Source organism: Heteronotia binoei, chromosome 18, assembly GCF_032191835.1.
Source record: "Heteronotia binoei isolate CCM8104 ecotype False Entrance Well chromosome 18, APGP_CSIRO_Hbin_v1, whole genome shotgun sequence".
Taxonomy (NCBI): domain Eukaryota; kingdom Metazoa; phylum Chordata; class Lepidosauria; order Squamata; family Gekkonidae; genus Heteronotia; species Heteronotia binoei.
This window is the reverse complement of record NC_083240.1, coordinates 49,059,621-49,084,586: the sequence shown is the minus strand read 5'-3', so window position 1 is coordinate 49,084,586 and position 24,966 is coordinate 49,059,621. Positions and strand designations below refer to the sequence as shown.

At 44.4% G+C, this 24,966-nt stretch overlaps 1 protein-coding gene across 1 annotated transcript in view; it reads right to left on the bottom strand.

The window, feature by feature from the left end:
- The window catches only part of PAFAH1B1 (platelet activating factor acetylhydrolase 1b regulatory subunit 1), a 121,762-nt gene that overhangs the window by 39,626 nt on the left and 57,170 nt on the right, over positions 1–24,966 (bottom strand). The window contains exons 3-4 of the mRNA XM_060259480.1: positions 4,546–4,620; positions 2,553–2,759 (exon numbers count right to left, since the gene is read on the bottom strand). Of these exons, the coding sequence (XP_060115463.1) occupies positions 2,553–2,759; positions 4,546–4,620 (282 nt within the window). The remainder of the gene's footprint in view (positions 1–2,552; positions 2,760–4,545; positions 4,621–24,966) is intronic.

Sequence of the window (24,966 nt, the reverse complement as noted above, 5' to 3'; positions counted from 1 at the left end):
TTAACATAAAAAAGTCCCTTTCTGTGAGAACTATTCAGGGGTGTAACTTTCGTTTGCTGACATGGGGGAGATTCTAGCCATTTCTAAAAATCCCACACAGAATCAATTCTAAAGATGTCCAACAGATATCAGAAAATGAAATATTCAGATGTATCATGACTAGGACTGAACAAAAAGTCTTCAAAGTTGTTTTTAAAGGGGTCACTGTTAACAAAAAAAAAAAAGGAGGGAACCAGGGTTACCTCTAAGCTGAGTTAGTGCGAGGCAGCTCACAGTTTCTTAGCCTCTGGCTCACACATTTTTGTCTTAGCTCAGGAAAAATGGCCCCAGAGCAAACTAATTCATGCAGTAGCTCACAACTTTAATGCCAAAAGCTCACAAAGTAGAATTCTTGCTCACAAGGCTCCACAGCTTAGAGGGAGTATTGGAAGAAACCTATCTAGCCTATCTAAATCAGAAGTCCTAATATGCTCATGTCCCAGAGTCCTCATAGAACAAAGTATGGGAGGGAGGGATAGAGAGAAGTTGTACGGCACCTGCAAGAAACTTCCAAGCATCTGCTCTGGAGATAACTGTACAGATTCACTACAGGGATTAAAGGCAGCCCGTCACCTAGCACTTTTGCCAGTCTTAGTAAAGATTTAGAACAGAATCCCAGATTGAGAACAGACCTGAGCCATGAGGAAGGGCTGTGGGTTAGTGTAAAGCACAGAGTTTGCAGGACTCAGTCCCAGGCATCTCCAGTTGAAAGGATATTAAGTACTGCTGGAGAAGATTCTTCTCCACCAGAGACCACAGGTAGTTGCTTTCAGCTCCAGTAGACAATCCCATATTGGACAGATTGATGAGTCTGGCTCGGCACAAAAACAGCTTCAAACAGGACAGCACCTGCTTTGCCTGCACAAAATCTCAAGTTCCACCCCAGGCATCTTCAAGAAAACAGCTAGATTCTACCAGCCAGAAAAGCTTGTACATGGCTAGATGAATTAATACTTTGGCTCATTTTATACTTGGGGAGTTCAGTGCTCTGCACTCTGGCTCAGTCCCCCTAGCACCTCCAGCAAAAGGGATTCATACAGCAGATACTGGTGCCTTGGCCAAGATGCTGAAGAAATGTCAGAATTATGACTCCAGGAGATGGACTCATGCAATTGTAAGCAGGAACATTTTAAAAAATCCTTGTGCACATAAAGCTAGCAAAAAGAAGGCAAGGCAATAACCATTCTCTAGACTAGCATGCCTTTTCTCCATGCAGAGGGAGTTTCTTTTGAACTGAACCCTAATCCCAGCCCTGCAAGTCTGTTGTGGTATAGTCCAGTCTCAGGTAGGCCAATTCAGTGAAGTTTGGACTCCAACAAGCTCCCACATGAGGGTTCCATAGGCTGGAAGCTGCAGCCATGGAAAGCCTCACCACATAAAATCACAGATTTGGAAGGTACCTCCAGGGTCACCTAGTCCAACCCCCTGCACAATGCAGGAACTTCACAAATACCTCCCCTCCCCTACTCACACACACACTTTCATCCCCAGTGGCCATATCCAAAAGATGGCAAAAAACCTCCAGGATCCCTTGTCAATCTGGCCTGGGAAAAAAATGCTGACAGACCCCAAAGTAGCAATCAGCATTTCCCTACACATGTAAGAAAAGGCCATGAGAACGAAGTACTGATGCAACCCTTCCTGCCCGCCTTCTCATGATCGGTCTAATTTACAGAATCAGCATTGCTGTCAGATGGCCATCTATCCTCTGCTTAAAATCTCCAAAGAAGGAAAGCCCCCCCCCCCCCATGTCCTTCCAGCTCCACTGATCAAGAGCCACTGGGCGGGGGAGAGGGAATCAACACAGGAGAAAGTGTATTGATTCATGGTTACAGTAGCATGCACACTGTTAAACCTTGTAGTATATCCAGCAGTGCACCAACAAAATGCAGACTTCAAGACAATGGGGAATGATGGTGGTGATGATGATGATATTGGATTTATACGCCACCCTACACTCTGAATCTCAGAGCAAGATGAGCAAGCTGAAACTTCCAAGCTTGAGTATTTACCCAGCAGCCTGTGAATGAGCGTGATGATTCCCAGAGTACAAAACAAGCTCTGTCCCCAAAAGAGCTTACGATTTAAAACTTGTGAGGGAGGGTAAAACAAAGGGCAGAACAACAACAGAGCAAAACAGACATTCCTTCAGGGGGCTAAGGAGTATGTCAGAGGCTCAAAGGAAAATATGGGTTTTGAGAGGGAGCTAAAATAGTAAGAGGCATTCTTGGGAGGCAAGTCAAGGCACAAAAGTTGCACAGGAGCAAAGGTGGAGCTGTCTGAGAGACAGTGAAACCCCTTATAGACGCTAATTTGACCACAATACCCAAAAAAGCATATGCTGAGAACCATACATAACTCCTGTCAGCCAACTCACAGACAATTATCTTAATATGGAGGCTGCTAGCTGTTGCTTTCTTCCTTCCATTCCGCGCTGCCTACTGAAACAGAGGTTGTTAAGCAAATACCACAACACCAAGGAGACTCACCCCTCTATATATCCAAGGGCTTACCTTTATTGTCGCATCCTCTGAAGCAGAGACCATAACACTGAAAACTGGGTGGAAAATTACTCTTGTGACAGGACTCCTATGTCCACTCAATGCATACTTTTCTGGAGGACGAGGGATCCATTCTTTAGGGTCTCGTTTCTGCCCAAGTGGCCCACCTGATGTGAATTCTTCCTTAGCTTCATTTAGTTTGGATTCTAATTCCATAACCTAAAGGGTTGCAAGACAAAGGAAGAGAAGACAAGGGAACCGATGAGTAAGCTGTAGAGTCACAACCACAAAATCTTAGAGAGTTAAATTACCTTTAGCCATTACCAAATTTAAGCAGGCCACTCAGAAATAGGTCCAGTTGTATTCAATGAGGCCTACTATTCCTAGGAAAGAGGTTTTAGGATTGCAGCTTTAATAACTGCTGAATTCTCCAATTACTACAAACCCAGTTTGAACATCACAGATAGAATTCAGCACAGAAGAGCCAAATTAGAATTCATTCACAAACTTCATCACCCGAAGGGTGATTAACATGTGGAATTCACTGCCACACATATTTCACCCCTTACATATATTATTTTTTTCCACTAACTCATTTCATCCTGCTCTAATTTGATATCTCTTCTACTCTGCTGTAGGCTGGAAGTATCTCAGGCCTTCACTGGGTAAACGTTTGATTGGGTTTTGTTTTATACCAGCTTCTCTTTGTATTCCTCCCCTCAGCCAGGCATAATGAACATCCATTTCTATGAATCCAAGGAAGTAAAAGCATACTGAAATAAATTTCTGTTAAGTTGCAAAAGTATACTGGACTCCTGTGTAATTTAGCCAAAGATCTGGTTATTGTCAAACAATTCCACTCATCTCTATGTCCCTTCCTACCTCACAGAGAGGTTACACGCTAAGATTTGCCAAAGAGACCCTGCTCAGGTGGGTGTAAGACTAGTTAGCATCCATCCACCATGCACAGAGCTTTTCCTGTATTTGTCCAAGTGCTGTAGAATCCTCTTCGTCTGGAGGCCTGACTTTTTTCCTTTTCTCATCTTTTTTCAGAAGCAGGGGAAGACCTATTGTATTCTACTTGGGCAACTAGCACTGCAATTTCAAAAGGAATGTGTGATATTTTTAGATGTTATAACAGTAGGTTAGATTTCTATTGCCTTAACAGTCTAGTTTTCAGCTGTGAACTGTTCAATGACTGAAAGATGATTTACAATTATTGCATATAAATATAACCCACCTTTCCCCACTGCATTCTTGCTGCTCCTCCCCACTCCAACCGCTACAACCTCTCCTGCCCTCAACCCTGTTGATGTTTCCCCCAAGCTCCAATTAATTGCAGATGCCTCCAAACGCATCTAAAAGAGAATGCTGAAAGAAGGCTTAAATGCTATTTTATTTGAACTACTGTGTTGCATAATAAGACAGAATAAGCAAAACAAAAACCCACAAGCAAAAACGTATACTGTTTTATGGAACACATCTAGTCAAGTTGACAAGAAATACAAAGCCTGAGCATCTCTCCTCTGCTCTGCTTATAGAATCCCTTCAAAAAGAGATGTTTATACTATGCACATTTTCTAAAAATGGCTGCTTTTGAAGTCTGGTTTATTAGATCATGAGTACAGCATCAGTACATCAGAAAATCAAGTATTTTCAGAAAATGCTGTACCAAGACTAACCCCTGTGATTCTCTTTTTCCTCACAAAAATACAGAAATTCAGCTTTAAAAACTTAAAACTACAATACCTGCATGTATAAGTTACTCTGCAGCAGTCCACATGTTCTCTGCTGCTACCCAACCTCTGCAAATATTTAAAGACAATTTTCAACCAAGTTTAATTCTAGGTATAAGCTTTCATGTGCATGCACACTGTTTTATTTAGATCCAGGTGGGTAGCTGTGTTGTTCTGAAGCAATAAAGTTTGAGTCCAGTGGCACCTTTAAGACCAACAAAGTTCTCCCACAACACTTTAATTGCCAGTATACTGAGGCTTCTACTTACCTTCTTTTGTAATCTTATAACTGATGTCCATTTTTTTTCCAAGAGCCCAGCGTACTTCTTATCTAACTCTTCATTCTAAAGGAATCAAAGACAGTGGCTACATTCAGCAGTTTTCAGTCAGCGTTTCAGTCAGTATTAGGATGCTCTCATGAACAGAAAAGATCTCAAAGGCTCTCTTTATGAGAACAATAGTTTTCCTGCTCTCTAAAAATTACAGACATGAAACCGCATGGCTTATCAAACAACTGTGACACAGTCAAATACCCAAGAGATAAAATACATGTTGTCATGGAATTAAAGCTTACATTTTGCAGCAGTATTTGGCCACTGGAAAGTGAATTCTGATTTAACATACTGATTTCTCTGGGCTTGTGGGAGCTAAGCTGCCTTTATTTACCTGTGGGTTTGGTTATCAGTTACATTTTACGCTCATGGTTTTCAATCAACTGAATTATTTCAGAACTCTTCAGGATTGGTTTGTTGTTGTTTTTAATGAAAGTTGCCTTGAAATCTCATATGAAAAGTAGGATGCATGCAGGGCCGGCTCTCCCACTAGACAAACTAGGCGGTTGCCTAGGGCGCCGAGAGGCTGGGGGGTGGCAAATTGGGCTCTCGCCCTCCCCCGGTGCTCCAGGCGAGCGCTTGGCTTGCCTCCCTCCCCACCCCCACTGCTGCCGTGGCTGCCGCTAGAACCACCCCCAGTCACCGCCAGCCGCCTCCCCCCAGCGCGGCATCCCACCCATCCATGCCCCCCCAGCGCTCTGCTCGCCTGCACACTGCTGTCAAAAGCGGCAGCAGTCTGCTCACTCACTCCCTTCCCCCTGCTCGCCAGCTAAAAGTAAGCTCTGCTGGCTTCGCAGCTCGCGCCTGTGCGTTTTGTCTCTTAACAAAAAGTGTAGGCGCGGGCTGCAAAGCCAGCAAAGCTTACTTTTAGCCGGCGAGCAGGGGGAAGGGAGTGAGTGAGCGGAGCGCGCTGCTTTTAGCAGCGGCAGGAAGGCAAGCGGAGCGCCAGGGGGGCGGGGGGCAGGCGGGACACTGTGCCGGGGGGGGGGGCAGGGCACTGGAACGTGGCATTAGAGCCATTTCCGGCATTGCAATTGACACGTGGGGAAGGGAGGGTGGGGGGCGCAGAGTCACAGGGGGGGAGCCGTGGGGGCGCTTTGGGGGGGCACCAGGCAACAAGTCTGCCTAGGGTGCCCCAGGGTGTCGGGCCGGCCCTGGATGCATGTTTTATAAACCATACACATTTATTAATTAATCTGTACCCCTGTCCTCAGTACGGCTGCTGAGGAGACTTCTGAAGTATACAAACCATGATGCTATTATTACTAAAATAATAAATGGGTTAGAGGTCAGCAATTTTAGGGTTGTTTTTAAAGAAGCCTGAACTGTGGGACTGTGGAGGGTAGGGATGGGATGGGCAAGAACTATGCAAATTTTGTTTGGTTCATGCTGACCTATGAAGCAAACTATCCATTTAGGAACCAAACTAGTTTGTTTGGTTCATGGCCCTGCAAACCTCATTTGAAAGGGACATAGTTTGCAGAACACCTGAAGAACAGCTGATTAATTGTTTTGGGCTGTCTTCTGCAACCCCTTTAAACTATAAAAGGACTGCAGAAGACAGCACAAAACAACTGTGCAGCAGGAGTGCCTCCCTGCTGTGAAGCTCTTTCAGGCTGGCTTCTGCAGTTTAAAGGAACTATAGAAGAGACTGCAAACAGCAGAACAACTGGGAGTGCCTCCCTGACCCTTTAAAGGGACCACAGAAGACCGCCCCAAACAACTGATTGGTGGAGAGTGCCTACCTGTCCCTCAACTGATTTTTAGGGTTTCAGAGGGAACAGAAAGGAAGGGATTAAAAGGACTAACAGTCCCTTTAAACTCCAGCTTTCTACCCCATGCACAAACCACAAACAGCATAAACCTGCTCTGAAAGTTTGCTATGGTAGGCCCATCACAAAATTCTGTTCCAGAACCACAAATGGCAAAATTTGTCATGGATTTTGCTTTGTGGTTCAGTTCATACCCATCTCTAGTAGAGGATAAGAACCCATCTACTGGCAATACACCACAAACCCAGAGAGCAAAAATGTTTTCACTTGGTGCTAAAGTTCAACAGTCCTGACACCATGTCAAACTGCTAAAAAGAAGGGACCCCACAATCAAGGTCCCACCACCATAAAAGTTTTGTCTACTTTATGTCTGATGCTGAAGACAAATAGAAGAGGGGATACATAGAAGCATAAAGGCAGAATACTGAACAATTATCCTGTCCTAGCCCTCTCTAGCCACTCTATGGTATCAATGTGAACAATGACACAGCCATGAATCACTGCCCAACTGAGAAGCTTAGCAACATATGTAGAAATGTGAAATAAAAGGCATCTACTCTGCCCCGTGGCGCAGAGTGGTAAAGCTGCAGTACTGCAGTTCAATCTCTCTGCTCATGACCTGAGTTCAATCTCAGCGGAAACTGGGTTCAGGTAGTCGACTCAAGCTTGACTCAGCCTTCCATCCTTCCAAGGTCGGTAAAATGAGTACCCAGCTTGCTGGAGGGAAAGTGTAGATCACTGGGCAAACCACCCCGTAAAAAAAAATCTGTCATGAAAACATTGTGATGCGACATCACCCCAGAGTTGGAAACAACTGGTGCTTGCACAGGGGACTACCTTTACCTTTACTCTCCCCAGTCTATGGGTAGACCGAGCTTCCATTCTTGCCTTACATCAAATTTCAGAACAATCCAAGGAGGATGAAGACACATTACTGACATTTCAGATTCTGGAGACTCAGAGAGGACATGAAGAAAGGCAGGCAAGCTACAGATCAGAATATGTAAAGAATTACCTTCTTGGATAAGAAGACATGATGGAAACATTTCCATCATCTGTGCTTGGGGGAATTTGGGGTTATTTGCAGAACTAATTTGTGTTGGAGCCAAGTGTACCCCCTGAAGCTGTTGCCCGGCTGGTCTCCAAACCACTGATCCTCGAGTTTTAGGTCTTTTAATTTATTTAGAGTCGTGACTAATTCATTCTCCCCAGTTTCCTTGTGCAATTCTCTCGTGAGGAAGTTAACCAGCATCTCTTATTGCTGCTTAGCATATTCAGGTTATTGCTACCTTTTGGGGGAGAGGATTCTTTTAATTAGGTTGATGGATGGGGTCAGCCCCCTTTTTATCAAGCCCCATGTTCAATTACATGTACAATAAGACTTTATAGATTACAGAAACTGGAGCCTCAAGTGGGTAGGTTTGGTAAGAGACAAAATTCTACACTTTCTTGGTTGCATTTCTAGGTACTCAAGAGGTCAGCACAAATATTTCAATGTAGTCTGTACCAAAGTACTTCCAGCTCACACCACAACAGTTACTCCTTTCCAGAAGTTGCACTAAGGAGCAGAAGAGAATCAATATTACAAGGACTGGACAAACATATTGATGAGCATGTTTCCTAGAATATTACTATTATTCAGTGAATATTTCCTAGAATATTACTTTTCTGGTTTAAGAGCCTGTCCTGATGCTGAAATCCTTTGGAGGGGGGCAGAATTCAAGAGAGGTCAGCAGTTTAAAAGTGAAATTTGGAGACAGCAGGAAAGACACAAGAAGAATCACCCTGTCCAGTTTGGTAACTTCATCAGCAGTTTAGATCAACCTAATGATTGTACAGGAGTATGGAAAAAACTGAAGAACAGCAGATACATACAAAAGGTGAGCAAACTGGGGCTGAGGAAAAAAGAAAAATCTGTTTTACTATCTTCCCGATGATGACTTCAGGAGGGACAAGGTGTCCTCCCTTCCTCAGAAAAGGACCCTTCATGTTAAGGAGCCAATGGTCCATTCTCCTTCTGAGGCAGAGGACATCTTGAGCAGTGTCCTCAATTATAGGGCAGGTTAGTACTTTACAGACTTCTTCAACAGTAGTATGCTTAATGAAGGCCACATTGGTGGCAGAACTCTGGACAGAATGAGCTGTGATATCTGAAGGAACCAGACCATTATGCTCTTTGTAGACCTCAATGATGCAAGCTTTGATGGTGTCGCTTGTGGTCAACCTGGACATTCTATGGCCCTTTCTGGAGGGAATGTGGAGATAATAGCATCTGTTTTTCTAATGAAGTTGGTTTGCTGTAAGTAATACTTTAGGACTCTTCAAACACTGAGCGTGTACCAACCTTTTCCTTTGAGTGCTTATGCTTTAGACAGAATGACAGTGCAGTGCAGTTCCTGGGACCAGTGGAATGCAGAATTAACCCTGGAGATAAACATGGGATCAGGTCGGAGGACCACTTCGTCTTCATGGAAGATTCAAAGGTCATCCTTGACTGAAAGTGAGTCAATTTCAGATACCCTCCTAGCCGAAGTGATGGCAACAAGGAACATTGTCTTTATTCTTAGCCACTTGAAGGAGACATTCTGAAGTGGTTGAAATAGTGGTTTGTTGAGAGCAAAGAGAATGATGCGAAGTTTACATGTAGGAAATCTGTGAGCTTGTGGTGGGTCTCTCAAGAGTCACACTTCAAATAAAACAGATTATGTGGGGGCGATGAGAAATGTGAAAGAGAATCATAGAGTTGGAAGGGACCTCCAGGGTCATCTAGTCCAAACTCCTGCACAGTACCGGAAACTCACAAGTACCTCTGCCCACATACCCCCAGTGACCCCCTGCTCCAAGCCCAGAAAATGGCAAATAAACCAAATAACCTCTCCAGGATCCCTGGGAAAACTGGACTGCAGAAAAACTGCCTGACCTCAAACTGGCAAACAGCATTCCCCAGGCCTGTAAGAAGAGGCCAAGCACTGATGCAACCCTTCCTGCCCTCCTTCTCTGCCTTAAGTTCACAGAATCAGCATCATTGTCAGATGGCCATCTAGCCTCTAAAACATCCAATGAAGGAGAGCCCACCACCTCCCAAGGAAGCCTGTCCACTGAGGAACTGCTCTAACTGTCAGGAAGCTCTTCCTAATGTTTATTTGAAAACTCTTGATTCAATTTCAACCTGTTGGTTCTGGTCCAGCCTTCTGGGGTAAGAGAAAAATTCTGTACCATCTTCTGTACGATAGCCCTTCGAGTACTTGGAGAGGATGATCATATCACCTCTCAGTTGTCTCTTCTCTAGGCTAAACATACCCAGTTCCTTCAATCTTTCCCCATAGGACATGGTCTCCAGACCCCTCACCATCTTCGTTGCCCTCCTGTGGACACGTTCCAGCTTGTCTATATCCTTAAATTGTGGTGCCCAGAACTTTTTTTGAGCAGGAACGCAGTTCCAGCTGGCTTGGTGTCAGGAAATGTGGCCTAACAGGCAAATCAGTTCTTGCTGGGCTTTTTTTTTTTTTTTACAAAAAAAGCCCTGCTGATGCCCAAAACTTAACACAATACTCTAGATGAGGCCTAGCCAGAGTAGAGTAAAGCGATGCCATCACTTCACGTGGACATACTTCTGTTGATACAGTCCAAAATCACATTTGCCTTTTTAGCTACTACATCACACTGCTGATTCATATTCAGTGTATGGTCCACTAAGACCTCCAGATCCTTTTCACACATACTGCTGCCAAGACAAATCTCCCCATGCTATATCAATGTGTTTGATTTCTCCTACCTAAATGCAGAGCTTTAGATTTGTCCCCATTAAAATTCATTTTATTAGTTTTAGCCCAGTTTTCCTGCCTATCAAGATCATCCAGTATCCTAATTCTGTCTTCTACCATATTTGCCACCCCTACCAATTTAGTATCACCTGCAAATTTAATAAGCATTCCCTCTATTCCTTCATCCAAATCGTTTATCAAGATGTTGGACAAAACAGGTCCCAGGTCAGATTCTTGAGGCACTCCATTTGTCACTGCTCTCCAAGGAACCATTCACAAGCACTCCTTGAGTGCAATCTGTCAACCAGTTACAGGTCCGCCTAACAGTAACAGAATCCAAACCCCAATTTGTCAACTTGAATATTATGCGGAACCTTATCAAAAGCCTCAATGAAATCAAGATAACCACATCTACAGCATTCCCCTGATCCATTTTTCTCAAAAAAGAGAAATAAGGTTATGTGGAACATACTGCAGTTCTGCTGGACCTGTAAAACACAGCTGTCCCACCAGGCTTCTTGCTGAGCAAGTGGATGTCCAATCATGCAGTCATCTGGCCTTCCTGCATACAGTTCTACTGACATCTCCTGGAGTGTTGGGAACCAGAACCAGTGTGGCCAGAATGGGGCCACAAGTATTACGTTCAATTCACTGATCTTCTAGAAGACCCTGGGCAGAATTGGGAGAGGGGCCAAGGTTAATAGTAGAGTCTTGGGCCAAGGAGCTATGAGCGTATCCATCACTTCTGCCCTGGGATGGTAAAATCTCATGAAGAAGCATCTGAGCTGGTGATTTACCAGGGAGGCAAAGAGGTCTACTTGCAGCTGGCCAAGTTGATTCACTATCTGCAGAAAGACCTCTTTTTTGAGAGACCACTCTCCTGTATGGTTTTGTCTGCTGAGCCAATCTGTTGCTGTAAGACTCCTTTATATGTTCTGCTGTAATCGATAATAAGGTCTTCTCAGCTCAGGTTAGGATTTTCAGGGTTTCTCTGGGGAGATTGAAAGACCTTGACCCCTATTCCTTTACTTGTTGACATAGGTCTTCACCAAAATATTGTCCGTTTTTATGAGCACATGTCTGTTGGACTGGTGAAAATGTGTCAACACTAGCCACATAGCTCTCAGCTCCAGAAGGCTGATGCTCATCTTGGATTCCGCTTTTGACCAAATTCCTTTGATTGGATTGTTATTTAATGTTGTTTCCCATCCGGAGAGGATGGTGTTCTGCAGTACCTCTCACTTTCAATATGTTTTGCTTTGTGACAGTTTGGATGGCTTGGTCTACCATAGAAGTCTTCCACCTGGACTGGCATCACTGTCTCTCCCCACACGTTCCCCAAAGGGTACTTAGATCTGGATTTCAAAATCTATTAGCAATCTCTGGGCCAAAGGAGGCCAAATTAAAGACCACTAGAGAGAGGGCCTTCTCGATTGCAGCCCCCTACTGTCAGGCGTGGGTTCATTGAAGCTCACAAGTAAGCAGACTTAGTATTTTGAAACAAAGTTGCATTTATTGGATACATCAGAGTTACTCCAGCAAGGCAGGCATTGGAACTGATGGAGATCAGCTCGAACCATTGTCTTTTAACCTTCTACATCAAAGCAATCATTTCTACCCCTTAATTCCCAAAACAAAAGGTTGCTTTTGCATGTGAGATTTTTCCCAACGCTTCCCCCCCTTATCTTTTCAGTTGGTGGTTACTTTTCCCGGAGGCAATGTCCTTGGGGCCTCCAGAGAGGAGGTGAGAATCTGGCACACACTGTCTACTTCAAAGGGCAACCTTTGATATTCCTGGGAAGTTGTTCTCTTCTCTTCCCCCCTCCCTCCTTGCTACCCCCCACTTCTATGTTAGTAGGCATTTCTATGCATTACTCGCTATGATTAGTAACAGCCTTTATGTAATATCATAAATGAACAGAGACTGACACCTACTGGTGGAATCAACTACCAGAGGAAGTGAGGGCCTTGCAGGACATTGCCCAGTTCCGCAAGACCTTTAAGACCACTCTCTTCCGGTTGGCTTTCAACTGATGCTGAGCCTTGTATCGTAGGGAAATTGCAGAAATAATGTCACCATTGAAATTATATAACATCAAAGAGACTAGCACCAATTTATTCTGACTTTTAATTATTGAATATGTAATTTTATAATATGTATGGATTTTAATTGTTTGTTGTGGTTTTATACTGTGAGCCAACCTGAGCCTGCTTCAGCAGGGAGAGCAGGATATAAATCGAATCAAATAAAATCTGGAGGGACAGGCTTGTTCTCTGCATGATTTGAAGTTGATATGGTCATAACACCTGTTGCAACTGTCCTGTGTGTGGTTGGGCTCACTGGATTGCATCTATATACAATATAATGAGGCTTATAGCTTGGCCAAAGTCCTTAGGAATGTAGACCTGGCCTTAACAACAGAGCTCGATAGTTCCATTATTCTTTGTGCTTTATAATGTCATAGGAAAAACTGGTTCACAGAAGTGTCAATGATAACTCCAGTTCCTTAGAGGAAGACAGAGAGCTCTTTTGTAGGTTGACGATGAATCCACCATCTTAAAGGCATTGGTATGGTCAACTTTAAGTCTAGTTCAGCCTTGTTTCTGGTGCTGGACCTGATAAGAAGATCATTAAGCTACAATCTGACAACTGATTAGTATCTTGGAAAATGCCCTTGAAGCCACAGAGAGGCCAAATGGGAGTGCTCTGAATTGGTAGTGGAGTTGTGTCAGAACTTGTATCTGCTATGTATGCTGAGCTTGATAATGTTAGCCTAACTGACTCCATTTTGTAACTGTATACTAATCCCATGTCCTTGTAGCTAGGGCCACTAACTAAATGCTTTGCATTTCAAACAAACTGTAACCACTGAAGGGTGGCAGATAGCCTCTGGAAAACATCTGCAGGTGTCCTTTGAAGCTGACCAACCAGAGCATCACAGCAGGACTCCTTCCTCCTTTCGGAGATAAGGGACCCTGGGAACAGACAACTGTCTCCCAGAGTGTGAGAAATGGTTTTATTGTTTCTGTAACAACTGCATAAAAAATGTATCAATCGCTGAGCCTGTTATCAGAGTCAACTTGTGCCTTCCCTGAACGCAGTTCTCAATAAATGCCTTATACTTTTGCAACAAAGTAATGGGCCTTGTTTGAAGTTCTTCAAGTTCTGACAAGTTGCCCAAGCAGAAGCGGAGGCATTTCCTGTGAGCTGGGAGAACAGGAGTATGAAGATATGCCTGTGAGATCAATGGAGGTGAGAAACTCTCTGAGTTGCAGAGATTCCATGATGGAGCATAGGAATTCCATCCTGAAGTGCCTCATCTTCACAAATCTGTTCAGGAACTCTAGGTCTAGAATGGCCCTCCAATCTCTGTTTCTCTTTGGCCGTGCAAAGAATATGGAATAGACTTCTGTCCCCTTGTCTGGAAACATAGGCATAAAGCCCCCCCCCCCCCGGGCAATCAGTACAGGACTTGCGAGCTCAGCAACCAATGCTAGGCATAGTGACAAACTCCTTTGAGTTTAGATTTTCAAGGAGAAATAATGATCTTCAAAGGCATGTGAAGCAGTAAAGCTCCCCCCTCTGTGTGTTTTTTCCTCTGGGCTGCGAAGAAGGAAGTCAGAGGTGTAATGATCTTTTTCACCTTCTTACAAATGCTAATTGAACTACAGAGCAGACAATGGATAGATAAATAAACATCCCCCTTCTCTCCCCTCCCAGGAAACATACATGTGAATAGGAAGATTATCTCTGGAGACAGGAAAAGCTGTTTTGACTTGAGCAGACCTGCGTCAAGGGGGTGGGAAAAGAACTTTGATAATGTTTCTGGGTAGCGGCAAGAGAAGCCCTTTTGCTGCTTATCAGGAGGGACAGATCTCTCACCTGAGATCTATGAAAGGTGGCAATTTTGTCCATTCATCTGGCTGGCCTACAGGGCTGAAGGAGGACACTTGATATTGTAAAAGGTAATCTGCAAAACTTTTTGCTATATCTTTGGACTCTCTAGATTAATTACTACAGTTTTGATATCCAGAACACATCAGTACTTAAATATGTTTGGTGTCTGTTGGAAAAAAAAGTATAGTCCTTAACCCTCCCTGGCTGCATCCATTTTCAGTGTGATAACAGTCAGACTGCAAGGCCTTTGTTGGGCTCAACATACTTACAATTAGGGAAAAGTGAGATTCGGAGGAGGGGACATGAAGATCAAAGGCCTTTTAAAATTTCCTTTTGTCCTGTGTGCAGTCCAGAGACAACATTGCCAAGGAATACGCACTCTGTACGTGTTCATGCTTTTCATTTTACTGTTACCTAAAATGGTATGGTGGTATAGGTTCAAAGGGGCAACCAACTAGCTAACAGATTCAGGAGGAGTAGCCATGTCGGTCAGAAGCAACAGAACAAAGTTGGTCCAGTTAGGGTTGCCAAGTCCAATTCAAGAAATATCTGGGGACTTTGGGGGTGGAGCCAGGAGACATTGGGGCGGAGCCAGGAACAAGGGTGTGACAAGCATAACTGAACTCCAAGGGAGTTCTGGCCAGCACATTTAAAGGGACCGCACACCTTTTTAAATGACTTCCTTCCATAGGAAATAATGAAGGATAGGGGCACCTTCTTTTGGGGCTCATAGAATTGGACCCCATGGTCCAATCGTTTTGAAACTTGGGGGATACTTTGGGGAGAGTCACTAGATACTATACTGAAAATTTGGTGCCTCTACCTCAAAAGACAGCGCCCCCAGAGCCCCCGAAACCTCCAGATCAATTCTCCATTATACCCTATGAGAATCTATCTCCACATAGAGAATAATGAAGTACTCAGCAGCCTCCCCCCCCCCCCATTTCTGGCAACACTGAAGGGGGATTGGCCTCTCTACTCACGAGTTGCTGCCAACTTCTTCAAAGTAACACAGACACCCCATCCCAAGAGGAAGCCTTTCAATCAGCAATTGAAGCCTCCGGAAGTAAAAACGCACATGGTCCTCTGGGGGCGGAGCTCCCCCCCCCCCCGCCGGCCAGACTCCCCGAGGAGATGCCTGTGGCAGCCGGAGAGGACGCAAGGACTACGAGTCCCAGCATGCACCTCGCGAAGGGAGGCCGGACTGGAGCAAATAGCAGGGCGGCGGTGGACGGGTCTTTGTGACCCGGAGGAAGGGAGAAGCCTAAAGCCTGCGAGGGAGGAAGGCAGGCAAGGAAAGAGACACCGCGCCGTTTCCCCAACCCCACCCGCTTCCACATTTTTGGAGAGCAGGGGATGAGGCTGCTAATCCAGGGGTCCCCCAGCAGGGGGTGGGGTTGGGAAGCCTAAGTACAGTGGCACCGATCAACCAAGTTTAATTCTAGGTATAAGCTTTCATGTGCATGCACACTGTTTTATTTAGATCCAGGTGGGTAGCTGTGTTGTTCTGAAGCAATAAAGTTTGAGTCCAGTGGCACCTTTAAGACCAACAAAGTTTCATTCTAGGTATAAGCTTTTGTGTACAAGCACACTTCATCAGATACAGGTGAAACAGAATTTAGAATCAAGGTATAAAAGTACTATAAGTACTATGATTATAGCTGAGACTGGATATATCATGTGAGAGATCTGTGAATGGCAGTAAATAACCAAGCAAATACAAGAGAGCCAGTTTGGTGTAGTGGTTAAGTGTGCAGACTCTTATCTGGGAGAACTGGCTTTGATTCCCCACTTCTTCACTTGCAGCTGCTGGAATTGCCTTGGGTCAACCATAGCCCTCACAGGAGTTGTCCTTGAAAAGGCAGCTTCTGGGAGAGCTCTCTCAGTCCCACCCACCTCACAGGGGGTCTGTTGGGGGGGAACGTAAAGGAGATTGTGACCGCTCTGAAGGTTATAAATCTATGGTCTTCTTCTTCTTCCTTCTCATCTCAATTTATACCCCATCCTACCCCCTAGCAAAAAAAAAATCCATGCCTCATGTCAGAGAAATATGTGTTAACTCTTGTATTTGCATGCTAATTTTATGCAATTCACAGATCTTTCTCACCTCCAGTCTCAGCTGTAATCAGATATAATCACCCAGTATTTATGCATCTTGGCTTTTCTGACAACCACCCAACCCCTGTAAGTAAGGGTTAAGGAAACTGTTTAGAATGTATCTGAGGAAGTGTGCTAGCACAGGATAGCTTATACCCAGAATAAAACTTGGTTGGTCTTAAAAGGTGTTACTGGACTCAAACTTTGTTCAACTACTTAATGACTGCAGAAGAAACCGGGGGGGGGGGGGGGGAATAACACTGTATTGCTATGTTGCATACATATTGCTATAGTATTTGGAGTTCTTTTGGCAGATAGATATTTTGTGTCTCCTTCAAGCCTGTGATTGTTTATATTCATTTAAGTGGATGCTGAACCAGATCCTTTTGAAATTTAATGGCCCCAGCAAGCCTTTTTTCCCAAAATAACTACACTCTTAAAGACTTGGTCAAGTAGGTATGTACTGACAATTGTTCACCACCTAGGCATAGGTTTGCCAAGCCCCAGTTGGGGGCAGGGGATCCGTTTGGAGGCCCTTCCCCTGCTTCAGGGTCATCAGAAAACAGCAGGGGGGAAGGGAAATGTCTGCTGGACACTCCATTATTCCCTATGGAGATCGATTCCCATAGGGTATAATGGTGAATTGATCTGTGGGTATCTGGCGCTCTGGAGGGGCTGTTTTTTGTGGTAGAGGCACCAAATTGAACCTAAAGAGCAGAAATTTACCATGCACAGGAATGCAGTCATTTCCCATAAATTGAGTCATGTGATTTGCATTAATGATTTGTTCTGAATATCTATGTTTAAGGTGGAATTAAATCCTAAGGTGTTTTTAAGGTGGAATTAAGGTATATAAAATCCTAGGTGGTATGGGGCCATGGGCACTATTTTGAATTGCCTCAAAATGTACTTGTACTCACTTTGTAGGATATGAGTTTGAAGTGAGAAGAACACTGCCACTAACTCTGGACTTTGTACATTGCTCAGAAATTGAGTGCCCAGAAACTGTTTTGTATTCTGCCTTGGGTCAGAGACCCATGAATTTATCAAACAAAGGTATCTGTGATGCCACAGTTTTGTCAATTTCAGTACAATCATACTTTATTAGTGAGGCAGAAACAAGACACTGTAAGTGAACATCCAGGGAAGCTTATAAAATGTTCCCCTAAAGCTTTTCTGTATTGCCTTTTACTGTCAAATTTGTGACCACTGGTTTGTCCTATGCACATGATATGTATATTTGCAGATCTTAAAGTGACTATTGTAAAACTGAATTTCAAAAACAGGACACAGCAAGAGACCTCTACCACTATAACGACTAGCCAATTCCCACCTTTTCCTGGGTTTGGCCTGGTCCATGGGCATTGTTGGGGGAGGTGCACCTTAAATTTATGGGGAGGGAGCTTCTCCATAAATTCAATGGAAGTGAAAATGGAGGCCCCTCCCTGTGATGTCACTGGTTCCCCCCTATGATGTCACTGAATCAAACGCCTCTGGCTGGGCCCCAGCCCCGCCCCCCAGGAAATTGAAAAGTATATGCTCTTGTCTGGAAATGGGACTGGATCTATGGCATCCGGGGCTAGGCTGATGGGATTGGATCAATGCCTAAATAGCCCTGTTTTTCTGTTCTTTTGGAAATTGGTGACTGTATGTAATGTTCCAGAGGGAGGCTGAAGAATTCCACTGCATAACCCTTGGTGACTACTTCAGTGGACCACAGGTCCACTTGAGATTGGATCCAGACTTCCCTGAATGGAAGAAGTTGTCCTCTCACCAGAATGCTGCTGGCATCAAACTTTGGGTTGTTTCCCAATAGGGCTTTTTGAATCAAGGACCAGGTTGTCTAGAGCATGAGTGTCAAACTGGTCCATCTAAGACTTTAATCAGGACTGCAGGGCTCTTGTTTCCTCCTCCTCCTCCTATCCTTACCATTTAAAGCTCCAAAGCTGCCAAAGTTCCTTGTTCCTTCTGCCTTGTCTTTGCCTGCAGCAGGAAACAAAGCTGCCAAGAAAATGCTGAGTGGATTTTCCATTAAGTTCTCCATGCCCAGGCAGATAGGGCTTAGAGACCTTAATGGAAAATCCACTCAACATTTTCTTTGCAACTTTGTGCTGCAATGAAGTGGGGGACATTTTCACTTTTCAACATTCCTACAGACAACTGAAGCTCATGCGTGGCCCAGTCCCACAAAGACCCATTAGTGTCAGATCTGGCCCTCCTAACAAATGAGCTTGACACCCCTGGAGAGAATCTGGACAGTTCAAGGTGTCTCCAGTCAGGTAAGTTGGATCTTCAGATCTGGGCTGAGGGGTAAGATGGCATCCTGAGTGGATGCTTTGATGTGACACTCCTGTTTATTGCCATTTTAAGTTTTTTATTTTATCCTGAATACTAAATTTTAGCGTGCAGTTGGTCTGAAGTCTGAAGCCACCAGAGAGAATTTGCAGGCAAGTGAATCTGGACAGTTGCCTTCCTCTTCTGAAGAAGACTCTTGACTGGTTCAAAGAGGTCCTCCTTTGGTCTTGCCTGAACCTTGATAAAATGTGTTCGGGCTTGAAATTTGTACCCTCTTCCACCCATACACCTCATAAGCAAAGCTTTCTTATCTCTTGTTTCCACAAGTATTTGTCCAAACAGTATCCAAATAGCTGTCTCCCTGAAAAGAATATGTTGTGACAATGGTTTTGGAACGAAAATCCTCTCCACTGTCCATGCCCAGATCCAAAGGGTCCTTCTCACTGCACCCACAGCAAAGGAGACTGCTTTGAGAACTCTGGAAGAACCATCTTTAAGAAGTTTGTTGAACTGGACCAAACAATACCAACTCTTGATATGATAGATGCTGCTGTAGAAGCCTTGACTGCCACCACCATGGCTTCATAAAGTGAAATCCGCCTTCTTCTCAAGGCTATCTCGAATAGTACCTCACTCATCTTCAGATAAAAGGCCTGAAGATTGTAGAGGCATGATGGAGACATCTACTAGTGTACCCGTAAGAGCTTCTTAGCTGAAGGGGGAAGGGCATTTAATCCTACTACAGGGTTGTCACTAAAATTTTATTTTTCATTTCCCTGACTTTCCCTGGCTAACATTTGTCAATTTCCCTGACCACCATTCAAATATAACCACAAATTTAAAAATTAATAGGTCATGTTGCATTAATGCAAGGCTTAATGAAATGTTCCACGCTACAACCACACATCTTAACTGCAAAAATATTTGTCAAGAGATTTAATATCAGTTTCTTTCAACATTAACTGCAGCAACATCTGTTTTGCAATTGCACCAAAAATTACACCAAGATACAAACTTCAATTCAAGTAAACTCTGAATGCTAACAAGTAGGAACTTTCCAAAGTTGGGAAAGTTTCACTTTCGCTTTCTGGTTTCAGAAAGTGTAATGAGCAGATCATTACAGATCAGCAACAAGAAAAGAGGTGCAATTTCTGCAATCTAGAGATGCAGACAACCCTCATTTGCAACTTTTATCAGGAAAGAGGGCGAGAGAGCTGGTACTCTGTAAACTCCAGCAGGAACAAAATTTACGTTGTATGGTGAGGTAGAAAGTGCTAGTTGCCTGTGAAATCCAACACTGGCAAAATTCATTTGCAATTCTGTGCTGGGTTTAGGAGACAAAACATCCATTCCATTCGCAAGCATGATCCAAAAACACATTTATCTTTATATGTATGTTAAATGCAGTACTAAGCAGGTACGGATGAAAACAGATGTTTAAAGTTTGTATATTGCTAAATGTTTAAACAAGCCTTGCTTTGCAAATGCTACAGGCAGACCTTGGGAATCATGCAGGGACAGAGCTCAACAAACAAATTAGGCTGCTTGCTGGGGGTGGAGCTGAGAAAAAGGTGGAGCTGGGAAAGGGCATAATTAAGTTTTACTTGTATTCTGCTACTTCTCTATTTCTGTTGCCACAAGAACAGATCATGCTCTTACAGCACCAGGTAAAAAATCCACTGCTTGAATATACTTTAATCACAACTTCCCTGACATTCCCTGACTTCAAACCAATTTCCCTGACTTTCCCTGACCAATTTCCATTTCCCAGACTTTCCAGAAAGCGGCAACCCTGTAGTACGCCCCCTAAAGAGCACTGTGCTCTATGGACAATAACCTCCAGGTAGTACCTGGGCCAAAAAACATTTGTCTAGCCTCAACCCATTAATAGTTATAGGATGGGGGAGACTTGTCTTAGCAGTAAAACGGCAATTTTGGGCTGTATCAACAGAGGTATAGTGTCCAGATCACGTGAAGTGATGGTATCGCTTTACTCTGCTCTGGTAAGACCTCACCTGAAGTATTGTGTTCAGTTTTGGGCACCACATTTTAAGAAGGATATAGACAAGCTGGAATGGGTCCAGAGGAGGGCGACAAAGATGGTGAGGGTGAAGGGTGACCCCTGAATAATTAATGAATACCCCTATAATAATGAATGAAAGCATGCTTCTGCCTTCAAAATGAGGGTGTCTGATGCAGTGTTTGTTAGAAGCACAGACAGCCTTCAGTGGGGGTGTATCCACAGATGTGTATTAGGATAAGACAAAGGGGCCTCACTGAGAAGCTTCTTGCTGGAGCTGATAAAGGAAGGAAACAGGAGGAATGGAAAAGTACTAGAAGGAGTTGCAAGGGGGTGGGAAATGTTGAATCAGATAAACTTGTGAGCCTGCCCACTAAGCTTGCTTTGTGCTTAAAAAGATGGTCTGAGGATTGGGGAGGGGGGGAGGTTTCAGTATTTTGGAACTATGCTGCTCAATTGGACTCTGCTTTTGATACCAGAAGTAAAAAACCTCGCTTCAGATTAGTAATGTGTGCGGCTCCATTATTTTCCTGCTACATTAACCTGGTGCGATTGGCCGGGAAATAATGGAGTAGGATTTTCCCTTCCCCTTGGGCTGGCTGCGTAACCGTCTGCCTTCTACCCTCGTGGCGGGAAGAATGGACTAGGCACCACGGTCAAATTTTTGATTGAGTCCTGCTCTCTTCGCTCCTGTGGGGGAAGGTGCCCGGCAAGCCAACCAAGATCAGCCTCTAAGCGATTTTTGTACCCACCGGTACTGAGGTTCTCAGCCATGCGAGTGCATCTGAGCTAGGGAAGCGATTGGTTAAGGCTTCCTTTGTGTCTGGAGCTGTCAGAATCCCACTGGCAGCTCACCTTCCCTACCCTCTGTGTTTCAAAGTGTGTCTTGTCTAAACATCTGGTGCCATGGGTGGAATTCAGTCAAAAACTCCGCTAGAATATATGTGTAAGAATTTTAAGGAACATTTCTGTGATGATTATGGAGTCAAACTGACTCCTGAAAGTCTGAAAGCGTTATGTCAGAAAGACTGGGTGGCCTTACATGTAGAATGGCTGCCCGAGGGTAGCTTTGACCAAGGCTTGGTTCACAGAGTTTATAAAAGTGTGGTACAGTCCCCGACTCATGAAAGTTAGTTTCCCTACATTGACAGTTGGGCAGCTACGGTGCAGAAGTCTTACTGGTGGCCAGAGAAGTTACAGAGCATGAAAAAGAAGTGGGCTCAGAGGGCCGCCGATAAAGCTGCAAGTCAAGTTATGGCTTTGCACCGGGATGTCTTAGTAAAAATGATTCCTCCAAAGAAGGAAAAGTCTCCAGTGTTAGATGCCGATCCCGAAGACCCCTTGGCTAGTCCCCCGCCATATGTTCCAGTATACCCTCTTCTCCCGATGCAGACAGCTGAAGGAGGTGCTGAGGCAGCAGAAGGAGGTACTGATGGCAAGGATCAAGCGCAGCTAGCTAAGGGCACTTTAAAATCCTTTGATGAAGAGAGCCAGGAAATAGAGATGAATAAGGGAGCGAGAGCTGGAAAAGGGCAAGTGACACTCCTACGAACTCTAAATTTGGTTCGTTGTTTTCAGAGCAACCATTTTTTGCAATAGCTCCTTGTTACTCCACGCCTGTGTTTAATAGTCAGAGGTTGTCTGCAAGTTTTAATTCACCTCCTGAGCCTCCCCTGCATACAGCACTCTCATCAAGTACTGAGAAAACTTCCAGTTCTTCTACGGCTTCACCCCCAAGTTTTCCAGGTTTTACATCCAGCATAGAGGGCTCACTGCTAGCTCCTCTTTGGGAAGTCCATATCCCTCAACAGCCTGGTCCCGGTATTGAGACCCGATACATGTATGTGCCGTTCACTTCAAGTGATCTAGTAAACTGGAAAACCCATACTGTTGCATTTTCTGACAATCCTGCCCCAATGGCAAATCTGCTAACCAGTATTATGGCTGCGCATCAGCCTACCTATGCAGATTGTCAGCAGCTTTTACTGGCCCTCTTCACAACTGAGGAGAGAAGCCGTATCCTGCATCATGCTCAAAAACATGTAGAAGGAAAAGTTCCTCAGGGAACTGCAGATAGAGAGGAGTGGATAAAGGCCCATTTTCCTGCAACAGATCCAAATTGGGACCCCAATTCTCAGATTTTCAAAGAGCGTCTACCAGAATACAGGCAGGCAATCTTAGAAGGGATGAAAGAAGCAGGCAAGAAGCCCATTAATATGTCTAAAGTCAACAAAGTATTCCAGGAAATAGATGAAAGCCCTCAAGCTTTTGCTGAGCGCATGATGCAGGCATTTCAAATGTACACTCCATTCGATCCTGAGGCTGCAGAGAACCTGTGCATGGTAAATACAGCTTTTGTAGCTCAATCCTATGCTGACATTCGCAAAAAACTTCAGGACCAAGATGGCTTTGCTGGCATGAATTTAGTCCAACTGTTAAGAGATTGCCCAGAAAGTTTATGCCAATTGGGACGTAGACCAGAAATGGGAGGCAGAAAGATGAAAAAGAAGGCTGATCTGTTGGCAGCAGCTTTGGCTGGGCAGCCACCTATAAGAGGCAGAGGGGCTGCTCGAGGGCAAGGACTGAATGGCAGAAATCAAAGAACGATGATGACTAATTTAGACCCAAACCAGTGTGCGTTTTGTAAGGATTTGGGGCACTGGAAAAATTCATGCCCGAATCGACCCCCACCCCCCACCCCGCACACAAGAAATTCAAAACGCTCCTAGACAGATGACAGGACTGGAGTTTAAAGGCCAAGGGAGCAGAGGAGCCAGAGCGAGGGGAAGAGGAAGAGGCCAAGACCAGAGTGGCAGATATTGGAGAAACGAAGAAAAGCCTGTCCAGAGCTTGGTTGGGTTGGAAGGATGGGATAACTAGGACAGACTGGGCACCGACAGTCCTGACCCTGCGGAGCCTATGGTCACAGTTGATGTTGACAGTTGGGAAACTGCGTTCCTTGTGGATACTGGAGCTGCATGATCTGTCGTGCCTGATAAGATTGCTCCTTCAATTTGCAAGTATATTAATATCATTGGAGCTACAGGGCATAAACAATTCAGACCACTTCTAGCCAAACGAACTTGTACAGTAGGAAGCCATGTGGTCCATCACAATTTTGGTATTACCTGGAAATTGCATGCAGCCTACCGCCCACAGAGTTCACCAAAAGTTGAAAGGACTAATAGAACTTTGAAGAATGCCTTGTCTAAACTCTGTCAAGAAACCCATTTGCCATGGACCAGAATGCTGCCAATTGCATTGTTTCGGTTGCACTGTTTGCCACACAAACGACTTCGTCTGTCACCTTCGAGATCGTTTATGGAAGACCCGCCCCACCCCCATAGTCCAAGTTGTTCAAGGTGACCTTTCGCAGTTAGGGAGCCTTATAATGTTTGAGGAAATTGCAAGCCTTGGGCAAAGCTGTAAAAGAGGTGAATAAGTATGTGTTTGAAACTTTGCCATATCAAATTTATTCTCTTGTACATGCTTACCAGGGGATAGTGTGTGGGTAAAAAGCTGGAGGGCAAAGACCTCACAGCCTAGGTGGAAGGGCCCATTCACTGTCCTTTTAAGTTCCCCTACAGCCGTCAAGGTACAAGGAGTAGCAGCGTGGATCCATTGGTCACATTTAAAGCGAGCTACAGATTACTAGTAAGCACAGCCAGTTTCAGGGAAACCATTAACTTTGAAACTTTATAAAGACCCTACCCGGCCTTATGCCACTTAGTAAAGATGGTTAAAAGTCAACTGCTTGTAGCTGGCTGGTCTACGCATGGCCGAAGCTTTGAGGCAGCAGCCTTGCCCCAGCCACACCTGGAAGCTAGCTGATCTACGCACGGCCGAAGCTTTGAGGAAGTCTTCTGAAGCCATACAGAGTTAGATATTCCTTTGTATTAGTTTGCTGAACTTCTTGAATTGCTTATTTTTCTGTATTGAATATATTATTACAACGGTGCTATTTCGCTATAAGCATTTGCTGTAGGACTTAAAAATCATGCATGTTTCAAAAGCTCTTACTGCTGTGCTTTCTTGCTATATTTTTGTCAGTGTGCCAATGTGCTGTACTCAAGCAGTGAGATATACTAGATGCTGGGAAGGAAAGGATTCTAAATGTATGTTGTGCGTTCCATCTAGAGGAGTGCATGGAGTGCATGCATTAAAACCTAACACTCAGATACTTTGTGTAGAACGTGGAATGTCTTATTATCAAGCAAAAATAGAATATCCTGGATGAAGCAGGACAATAGCTTTTAGAGGAAGTTTCCGCTGCCCGACATCACAGTGGGTATGCTGGCCGGTTGATTTAAAGTCTAACCAGGTGAAAAAGCCAAACCCTAAGCCTAAGCTACTTGTCCAGGAGAATAAGAAAATTTTGTGTAAGGCTGTTTAATGATGCTCAGGATGAGAAATTTGTGATTCCAGAACATGGGAGTAATCTTTTTATAGCCTTAGCTGAGAGAACAGCCACCTCCCTAAATATTTCTAACTCTTGGGTGTGCGGAGGTCCAC